The sequence below is a fragment of the Nematolebias whitei genome, chromosome 17 (genome assembly GCF_014905685.2).
Source record: "Nematolebias whitei isolate Nwh7 chromosome 17, NemWhi1, whole genome shotgun sequence".
In the NCBI taxonomy this organism is placed as follows: Eukaryota; Metazoa; Chordata; class Actinopteri; order Cyprinodontiformes; family Rivulidae; genus Nematolebias; species Nematolebias whitei.
The window spans coordinates 9,888,380-9,899,364 of NC_056514.1; the positions used below are offsets into that span (position 1 = coordinate 9,888,380).

The 10,985-nt window shown below is 43.8% G+C and overlaps 1 protein-coding gene across 1 annotated transcript in view; it reads left to right on the top strand.

Annotated features, from left to right (window-relative positions):
* shisa8b (shisa family member 8b) overlaps positions 1-6,910 on the top strand; it is a 129,191-nt gene extending 122,281 nt beyond the window's left edge. Inside the window, exon 4 of the mRNA XM_037690685.1 lies at positions 6,396-6,910. Coding sequence (XP_037546613.1) covers positions 6,396-6,904 — 509 coding nt within the window. The 3' untranslated portion in view covers positions 6,905-6,910. The remainder of the gene's footprint in view (positions 1-6,395) is intronic.
* The last annotated feature ends 4,075 nt before the right edge of the window (positions 6,911-10,985 follow it).

The window sequence follows — 10,985 nt, forward strand, 5'->3', positions numbered from 1 at the left end:
CCCCGGCACAGACAGAGTAATGTTGTGTATGCTGTTCAGTGTCAGGAAGGCTGTGATCAGACTTACATCGGGGAAACAAAACGGCCACTGGCCAAAAGGATGGCCCAGCACAGAAGATCAACATCATCAGGCCAGGACTCTGCGGTCTACACTCATCTCCAGGCCAGCGGTCACTCTTTCAGGGATGAAGATGTGCACATCTTGGATAGAGAGGAACGATGGTTTGAGAGAGGAGTAAAGGAGGCCATCTTTGTGAAAAGAAATCGTCTATCGTTAAACAGGGGTGGAGGCCTACGTGTTCAATTGTCCCCCTCTTACAATGCTGTGATTGCTAGTATCACTCAGCCCTCTGTGAATAGTAAACAGCCATCAGTGTGCTAATGATCCATTGTTAGGCTGATGGTCCTTCTTGAGCATGTGATCAGCTGATTTTGGTTGTCAGCAGCAAAACTAGTTGATCCACTCTGAGAAGGTGCTATTTAAGAGACTGAGCTGAATACAGCACCTCAGACTGAGGAAGTCTCTCAGATGAGAGACGAAACGTTTCTATATTTTTTGTTACTTTGCTTTGTTTTGTTTTTTTGAATGTCCAGAGGACCAGATTTAACTTTTTTAGATTTTTCTACCTGGATTATTGAGCATGCATCAGGATACGCATTGAAGCAGGAAGACTCAATCTGACAGCAGAAGGATTAATGATCCTGACAATAGGGAAAGGCCCAATGAACCGGGGAGCCAACTTCTTGGGGTAATCTTTCAGGGTAATGTCTCTGGTGGACAGCCATTCCTTTTGGCCGACTTGATAGGATGGGGCCTTGGAACGGTGGTGATCTGCCATCTTCTTGTTTAGAGCCACGGTGCAAAGTAATGCTGCCTTGGTTTGACGCCAGATGCGTCTACAGCGTTTGAAGTGGTGCTACACTGATGGGACAGCAACCTCAACTTCCTGGCTGGGGAAAAGAGGGGGTGTATAACCCAGGGAGGCCTCAAATGGTGATAACCTGGTAGCAGAAGAGGTATGCGTGTTGAGGGCATACTCTACCCAGACCAGGTGTTGAGACCACGCAGCTGGGTTCTCCTGAATGATGCACCGGAGGGTAGACTCAGTCTCTTGGTTACATCTCTCCGATTGGCCGTTAGACTGGGGATGATAACCAGATGTGAGACTAGATGATGCACCCAAAGAATTACAAAAAGCTTTCCAAGCCTGATAAATAAACTGTGGACCCCTGTCAGACACCACATCAGCAGGAATGCCATGAATACGGAACACGTGTTGCACCAACAACTGGGCTGTCTCAAAAGCGGAGGGTAACTTGGTCAGGGGAACAAGATGGACAGCCTTGGAGAATCTGTCAATGATAGTGAGGATAACTGTATTGCCTGCTGATGGAGGTAACCCAGTAACGAAGTCCAAGGAAATGTGGGACCACGGCCGACTAGGAGTAGGGAGGGGCTGAAGCAGTCCTGCGGGTGGTTTGTGTCCACTCTTGTTTCTGTTGCAGGTCTGACAAGCAGAGACAAATTCTTTGACGTCGTGACTCATAGTGGGCCACCAAAAGTATCTTTTTATTAAAGCCAACATGCAGTTGGTTCCAGGATGGCAGGACAACTTGTTAGTGTGGACCCAGTCAAGGACATGGGCCTTCACTGCTGAGGGAACAAACATCCTGTCCTTGGGGCCGGTCTTGGGATCAGGTTCCACCCTTTGAGCCTCCAGGACCTCCTCTGTGATGGGCCATGAGAGTGCATCGACCACACAGGACAAAGGGATGATGCTGACCTCTCTCTCACTGTCATCCAATGCTGAGAATTGGCGAGACAGTGCATCAGGTTTGACATTTTGGATCCGGGTCTGTAGGTGAGAGAGAAGTTAAAACAAGCAAAAAATAGTGACCATCTCCCCTGCCTGGGGTTAAGACGTTTAGCATTCTGAATGTAGACCAGATTTTTGTGATCAGTTCATATGAGAAACGGAACTTCAGTGCCCTCTAACCAATGTCTCCATTCCTCTAGAGCCATCTTGATGGCCAGTAATTCTCTCTTTCCCACATCATAGTTTTGTTCAGCTGCAGACAAACATTTTGAAAAAAAAAGCACAGGGATGTATCTTATTATCTTCTTGACATCTCTGGGACAGAACAGCTCCCAACCCCTGTATCAGAAGGATCCACCTCCAAAATAAATTGTCTCTTGGGATCAGGGTGGCAGAGGATAGGGGCAGAGGAGAACAGATCTTTGAGCTTACTGAAGGCTGAATCTGCTTCGGGAGTCCACTTGAAGGTCCGTAGTGTGGAGGTGGGCTGAGTGAGGGGGGCTGCCACCTGACTGTACCCTTTAATGAACCTCCTGTAAAAATTGGCGACGCCCAGGAATCGTTGCAGCTGCTTTCGGTTCTCTGGGACGGGCCAATCCACCACTGCCTTAACCTTGTTGGGGTCTGTGCGATACTGTCCTCTTTCAAAAATAAAACCAAGAAATGAGACTGTGGAGATGTGGAACTCACACTTTTCAGCTTTCACATAGAGTTGATTTTCAAAAAGTCTTTGTAGAACTGACCTGACATGTTGGATGTGTTGTACAGGGTCAGTGGAGTAAATGAGAATGTCATCCAGGTACACAAAGACAAACTGGTTGAGAAAATCACGGAGGACATCATTAACTAGGGCCTGGAACACTGCTGGGGCGTTGGTGAGGCCAAAAGGCATTACCAGGTCTTCAAAATGTCCTAACGGGGTCTTGAAAGCTGTTTTCCACTCGTCTCCCTCTTTTATTCTCATGAGATGGTAAGTGTTACGAAGGTCCAATTTAGTGAAAATAGTGACCGAATGGAGCTGTTCATAGATTTTTTTTTTTTTTTCATTTAGCCTTTATTTATTCAGGTTAGTCTCATTGAGCCACGAGAACTCATTTTCAAGAGAGACCTGTTTAGGGAGCACATGGTGGGGGTTAAGGGCCTTGCTCATGGGCCCAAAGTGGGGCGAATGAGGGTGGGGGAAAGTGTGGGTGTTTCACCTACCCCACCCACAATTTTGATGTTGTCGGGGCCGGGGCGTGAACCGACGATCTTCGGATCACAGGCCCACCTCTCTAACCTCTGCGCCACCACTCCCCAAAAGATAGATAGAGTCAATCAGAGGCAGGGGGTACTTGTTCTTTACAGTAATCTGATTAAGCTCTCTATAATCAATGCAGGGTCTTAAAGTTTTATCTTTCTTTGGAGGAGGGCTGTGATCAGTCTTACATCGGGGAAAACAAAACAGCCACTGGCCAAAAGGATGGCCCAGCACAGAAGATCAACATCATCAGGCCAGGACTCTGCGGTCTACACTCATCTCCAGGCCAGCGGTCACTCTTTTAGGGATGAAGATGTTCACATCCTGGACAGAGAGGAACGATGGTTTGAGAGAGGAGTAAAGGAGGCCATCTTTGTGAAAAGAAATCGTCCATCGTTAAACAGGGGTGGAGGCCTCCGGGTTCAACTGTCCCCCTCTTACAATGCTGTGATTGCTAGTATCACTCAGCCCTCTGTGAACAGTAAACAGCCATCAGTGTGCTAATGATCCATTGTTAGGCTGATGGTCCTTCTTGAGCATGTGATCAGCTGGTTTTGGTTGTCAGCAGCAAAACTGGTTGATCCACTCTGAGAAGGTGCTATTTAAGAGACTGAGCTGAATACAGCTCCTCAGACTGAGGAAGTCTCTCGGATGAGAGACGAAACGTTTCTACATTTTTTTGTTGATTTGCTTTGTTTTGTTTTGTTGAATGTCCAGAGGACCAGATTTAACTTTTTTAGATTATAGAGCTTGCTTGTTGACATCATTATATAAATTTCACAGAGTGTCAATGAAGAAAAGCTAGGATTGGAGAAATATGACCTCTCCAAACACTCATCAGAACTCTAACAACAGCATTTTAGATCAACTATAGACTTTTAAAAGAGTTTTTAGACACACAGATAATAAATAATTATAATAGTCCAGCTTAGAAGAAATAAATGCATGGCACAGATTTTCTGATATTGTATTTGTTTATGTTATCATGTTGGTGATTACATTTTTTTTTACCGGTTTTTGATCCTGTTAATTTTCTCAAAGCTGTAAAATTTGGAAGTTGAAATTAAAAATGTTGTTAATTATTAATTGTGCCTTTAATATATAAATAAAAGCCTATGTTAAAAAGCATAAAAATTGTATTAACACTATTCAAGTTTAATCAGGTTAATTTTATTTTTTTAAACATTCATTCAACCTTTATTTATAGTCTTGTTGAGCCTCGATGACTCGTTTACAAGAGAGATCTGTTTTTAACAAAGAATGATGACAACAGTAGACAATCATAAAAGAAAGCATATACATTGAAGAAAATGAATGGAAGAAAATTATATTAAAAAAATGCAACAAAAACAGCTACACTATAAAGCAATGTAGAAAACTAAAAACAGGAACATGTCTGTGTTTGTTTTTGACATGAACTTAGCAGATGTTTGAAACTACTCAAAGAGGTCAAGGTCGAGAGCTTCAGATCTTTTTGTAAGATATTCCAGGAAACAGGAGCGGAGTAGGAGAAGGCCCTTCTGCCTAGTTCAGTCCTCACTGAGGGAACACTGCAGGTAATAATGTCCTGAGAGCACTCGCTGTAGCTGCACTCACACAGAGACATGTAGGAGGAGATGTATGAAGGCAACAGACCAAGAAGTGATTTAAAGATGAAAATGTACCAGTGAGAGAGTCTGCGTGAAGTTAATGATGACCAGTTAACCAGTGAATACAGGGTGCAGTGGTGGTATGGTAGTTACAGCCTTAAGGTCTTAAGTATTTGGGTTACAACAATATTCCAATGGTACTAAAGAAATCATCAGGGAGTTCCTGGAAATTTTTCTTGTATGAACTCAAAAAGTTTAAGAAGCTCTGATCCTAAGAGAACAGGTACACTAAACAGATTTGAATCACACCATCATTGTAAGTAGGAGAATCATCTTCTTCTTTCTGCTTTTCCCTCTCCAGTGCTCTCTGCGGCAAGCCATCCTCCTCCATCTCTGTCCTCTGCATCCTAAAAAAAGGTTCAATCAGGTCATCTGGACAGTTTATTTTCGGGAGAAATGTTTTGTCTTTCATCTGAAAGACTTCATCAGTCTGAGGCCTGCCAACCCAGATCTGTCTTACAAATAGCACCTCGTTGTATCTCGGTGCAATGATAATAAAGCTTATTCTGATTCTGATTCAATGACGTGTTCCAAGCCAGTCCTCTGTGGAATTCCCAGAATACACATGACAAAAAAGGGATGATCCATCCAAAACAATCAATCAGCATGCATAACAATCAAATGTTTTAGGCCAAATGGCCGACTTGCTACTCACAGAAAACAGCCTTAAGACACCTGGCCAAAATTTTGAAGTCTTTCGGATGAAAGACTAAACTTTTCTCCCAAAAAGAAACTGTCCAGATGACCTGATTTAACCATTTTTTGTGATTTATCTACCTGAATGATTGAGCTTTCAAACCTTTTTATTTTCCGTTCATTTCCCCCCTTGTTTGTTGTTGTTAAGAACAGTTTAAATGCATCTAGTAGGATAGGTTGAAAGAATGCACACATTAAAATAATACTAAACATTAAATGATGTGTTAAAAAGTTGTTTTCTCCAAATCTTGTGATTGGCCAGAGACAGCCCACGATCTACAGGTAGATTGTGATCGATGTAATGGTTACCCCTGGTCAAGAGGAATTTGATATCCCTGTGCATCCATGTTCCTGTTTTTAGTTTTCTAAATTCACCTTAGAATCTAGCTGTTTTTTGTTACTTTTGTTTTTTTAGCCATCCTATTCGTTGAAAAAAAAAATCTGCATGCTTTTTATAACTGTCTATTGTTGTTGCTGTTGTCCATTGTTGGACAACAGCAACATCAGGTCTCTTGTAAATGAGTCCTCGAGGCTCAATGGGATTTACCTGTCTAAATAAAGGTTGAATGAACCATATGGATGAGGACGTCCTGTAGGACTAGCATGGCATTAATCAGGAGCCACTGTGAATTATCTCACCTTAAAACATGTTCCCCCTGAAGGGCTCCGGTTGCAAGGAACCCCAGGATAGTGACAGCTAACTGGCATCAACCCTGGTTTCTCTCTGTAATGTTGGGCCAGTTCAGCACAGAGTTAAAAAAGAATGGCTCTGGGACTTTTAGTTGGACTTTAAGTTTACACAACCTCCCAACATTTTAGGAAATGTGGTTGTACAACACATCCACAAACAGTACATTATGAGATAATGTTATAACTTGGTAAGACCAGGTCATTTTTGTCACATTCTGGTGAATCAAACCTCCCAACTGAGAAAAGGTGGCCTGTAGTTTTTGTTTTGTGATGTAACAGTCTCTTCTTTTTACCATGTCTGCAGCTGAAACTGCTTCCCGGAGCTACTACAAGAGTTTCCCTATTATGGACTTCTCCCATTACCAACCTGCAATGCCCCCTCCCTTACAGCCCAAAGAGAAGTCCTACATCCACAAGCCCCAGTCAGCACACCACAACATGCATACCCCTCTTGCCATCTCCATCTCCTCTAGCCATCTAGAGCAGTCACACCTTCCCAAGACCGCCACACACCCATTTCTAGTCAACTCAGCTTTCAAAGCCTGGGAGCCAGCTGGCCGCCATGTCCACAGGCAGACCTCTGCTCCGGCACACACCTCCTCCTCCCTGCATGGCTCCACTCGGCGACATGGCTGCTCGACGAGGAGGCAACAGAGCACAGAAAACATGGCAGACGTCTTCAATAAATCCTATGGAGGGACGTACGAAGGAGGAGCAGGGCAGGAGTTGCAACAGACAGCTCAGCCTTCCTATTACCTCCATGGTAGACAGAAGAGCTACTCTACCCACAGTGCAACAGAGGTGACTGTCTGAGAGCCTCAACCATAAAATTAAACACAAAAGACTTTGTCATTTTGTCATTAATCAAAGGACAGACTTTGGAAAATATTTGGGATTAAACAAAGAGACTTAAATATACAAAATAAGTGGCAATAAGTCAGATTTGGGAGGAACATGAAACATCTTCGCTTCTCCTGATCTTAAGAATTCAAGTCAGTTTCATTCTTTTAGGCTTCCGCTGTGTTCCATTATTTGACCTAGAATTTTCCCAGTAAGGAATGTAGAGCTGTACTGTTGATATGAAAATCTAGCCTATGCATCTAAAAATCCCTCATTAAAATCTTCCCAGTGGTTCATAAGGTATTTTGCTAACAGACAGACACATAAACACACACAGGTAAAATATTTTTTACCTTTTGTCTTTGGGTGCAAACCAAAAACTTATAGGGTGTATTTTTAATATTAAGTCAGGAAATATCCAGTTAGTTTACAAGGAGTGGCTAGACCAGGGGTCTGCAACTTGTGGCTCTGGAGCCACATGCGGCTCTGCTCCCTCCGCAGCAGCTCTTTCAAGCTTTGACCAAAACTAACATAAAACTGAATTTTATAGGATGTTATACCCACAAAAAATGACGAGTTGTCTTAAAGACATAAAAACCTGGATGACTCTTAATTTTCTCCTGTTGAACACAGACAAAACTGAGGTTTTGGTTTTTGGACCTGAGCACCTTAGGAATTAATTTTTCAGTCTTTCTCCCTCCTTAGATGGCATTAATCTGTCCTCCAGCTCTAATGTTAAAAATCTTGGTGTTATTTTTGATCAGGACATGTCTTTTATCTCCCACATTAAAAACGTTACTAGAACTGCCTTCTTCCATCTGCGTAATATCACTAAAATTAGAAACATCTTATCTAAAAATGATGCAGAAAAACTGGTCCATGCATTTGTCACATCTAGACTGGACTATAGCAATGGTTTATTATCTGGATGTCCAAATACGTCTTTAAAACGTCTTCAGTTGTGTAATGAACATATATCTGTCGATATTATTCATAAATTAAACGGATTCTTTCATTTTTCTGGACTGAGTTCTATCGCGCATTGAATGATTAAATGTGACGTGAGACGTTAATTTTCTTTGACCCATCAAAATGAACGTGGTCATTTATTAACAGAACCAAAATTTAACATCAAACATTTACATTAATTTGGCAACATTGATTTCAACAACAGCTTAATTAATTAGCTTTACAATTAGAAACCATACGGCCATGGTTTCCACTTGCAGCTTTTAACCCAACAGACATTTCTGAAAATATCTGGATGATTACTGGCAGATAGAAGAGTTTTAAAGATGGGAAAATGAAGTTTAAATGGAGAGAGATGGGTGAGGGAATTTGTCTGTTATAACCAGAACAACACGCTCCTTTGGACCCAGCTTAACCCACGGTACACTTCGCAGTTGAAGATCGACTCTTTACCTTGCAGACGATAGTTCGGCCTCGGTGTAGAGTTCTCTTTCAACGCTTTCCAGCGTCTCCGTAAGGATAGCAGAGAACCGTTCGGAGTAGTGACGGTACTTCGTTCTACACCAGCTCACCTCTCGGGTGGGCTCGCATGAGCTGTGAGTCCGTCAGAGGTTCCACTCAGATGTGGAAGATTTCATAATTCCCACGAGACTCGGAACTTTGTTCTGCGTTCTGCGTTCCGAACTGCATTCTGCACTCCGAACTGAACTTTGTTCAGCTTAGTTCCCGTTGTTCTACTGGAACTAGGAAGTGTTGACCCTTTTAAAGAGGTCACTTCCGGTTCCTCTGAGAACTTCCTGATTGGCTGATAGAACCAACAGGGGTGTGGTCTTAGTGATGTAAAAGGTTATTAAAAGTCAAGGAGAAAGATTAGATTGTTTAAGAACAGACAGAAAGATGTTTTGAAGAAATTAGACTTTTTGGAGCCAGTCTCCTCCTATCTGTCTGAAAAAGTTAAACATGACATTTCTTTCCAGTAAACATGTTTTTGACCGAAACTTGACTTTTGACTAACTTACAACTTGCTCATTTCAGACAGAAAATCAAAATGCATAATTACTCTGTAACAGACATTAACTAGATTTCTACTTTGAATGAGGATTAAAAAGCATTAATACTGTTTCACATTTGATTTAAAATAAGTAGTTCACTTCAACATTTAAAAATGATTTGAACTAAACACACTTTTGATTATCAAGACATTTGTAAAATAGTAATGATAATAAAAAAGAGAGTGTCCTTTCAATTGATCCATGCAGGACACACTTAGAAAGTCTCTGGATGGGCCAACCTGTATCTCTGGATTCAAATCAATGAAATGACAGTTCTTGTCCCAGGAAGGCCCTCAGGGCCAGATTTGACCTGAGGCTTAGTTCACTACAGTTGAACCAAAATGCTGCTGCTAGAGTCTTAACTGGAGTTAGTAGGAGAGATCATATTTCTCCAGTTTTAGTTTCTCTCCATTGGCTCCCTGTCAAATCCAGAATAGATTTCAAAATCTTACTTCTAACCTACAAAGCTCTCAACAACCTGGCTCTACCTTATGTTACAGATCTTATGGTTCCATATTTTCATAACAGAGCACTTCGCTCTCAGACTGCAGGTTTACTTGTGGTTCCTAGAATTTACAAAAACAGAATGGAAGGCAGATCTTTTAGTTATCAGGCTCCTCTCTTGTGGAACCAACTGCCAATCTCTGTCCGTGAGGCTGACACATTATCCAGTTTTAAAACTAGGCTTAAGACTTTTCTTTTTGCTAAATCCTATAGTTAGGGTCGGTGTGGTTGGGAGGAACAGCCCCCCTGATCTGATCCCGAATGGTGTTCTGTTGTTGGACTTTTGTGCTCGTCATGGATTGTCAATAACAAACACCATGTTCAAGCATAAGGATGTCCATATGCGCTCTTGGCACCAGGACACCCTAGGCCGCAGTTCGATGATCGACTTTGTCATCGTCTCATCTGATCTGCGGCCACATGTCTTGGACACTCGGGTGAAGAGAGGGGCGGAGCTGTCCACTGATCACTACCTGGTGGTGAGTTGGCTCCGATGGTGGGGGAGGATGCCGGTCAGACCTGGCAGACACAAACGTATTGTGAGGGTTTGCTGGGAACGTCTGGCAGAGTCTCCTGTGAGACGGAGCTTTAATTCCCACTTCTGGGGGAACTTTGAACATGTTCCGGGGGAGGTGGGGGACATTGAGTCCGAGTGGGCCATGTTCCATGCCTCTATTGTCGAGGCGGCTTACCAGAGCTGCGGCCGCAAGGTTGTCAGTGCCTGTCGCGGCGGCAACCCTCGAACCCGGTGGTGGACACCGTCGGTGAGGGATGCTGTCAGGCTGAAGAAAGAGTCCTATCGGGCCTTTTGGCCTGTGGGACCCCGGAAGCAGCTGATGGGTACCGGCAGTCCAAGCGACATGCGGCTCGGGTGGTCGCTGAGGCAAAAACTCAGGCGTGGGAGGAGTTCGGAGAGGCTATGGAGAATGACTTCCGCACGGCTTCGAGACGATTCTGGTCCACCATCCGGCGTCTCCGGGGGGAAAGCGGTATACCACCAACAATGTTTATAGTGGGAGTGGTGGGCTGCTGACCTCAACTCGGGATGTCGTGGGTCAGTGGGCAGAATACTTTGAGGACCTCCTCAATCCCACCGGTCATTCTTCCTCTGAGGAAGCGGAGCCTGGTGACTCTTGGTCGGGCCCTCCAATCTCTGGTGCTGAGGTCACCGAGGTGGTTAAAAAGCTCCTCAGTGGCAGGGCCCCAGGGGTGGATGAGAGTTGCCCAGAGTTCCTTAAGGCTCTGGATGTTGTAGGGTTGTGTTGGCTTACGTGACTCTGCAATATTGCGTGGACATCGGGGAAAGTTCCCCTGGATTGGCAGACCGGGGTGGTGGTCCCCCTATTCAAAAAGGGGGACCGTAGAGTGTGTTCCAACTACAGGGGGATCACGCTCTTAAGCCTCCCTGGTAAGGTCGATTTGGGGGTTTTGGAGAGGAGGGTCCGTCGGACAGTTGAACCTCGGATTCAGGAGGAGCAGTGCGGTTTTCGTCCTGGTTGTGGAACACTGGACCAGTTCTACACTCTCAA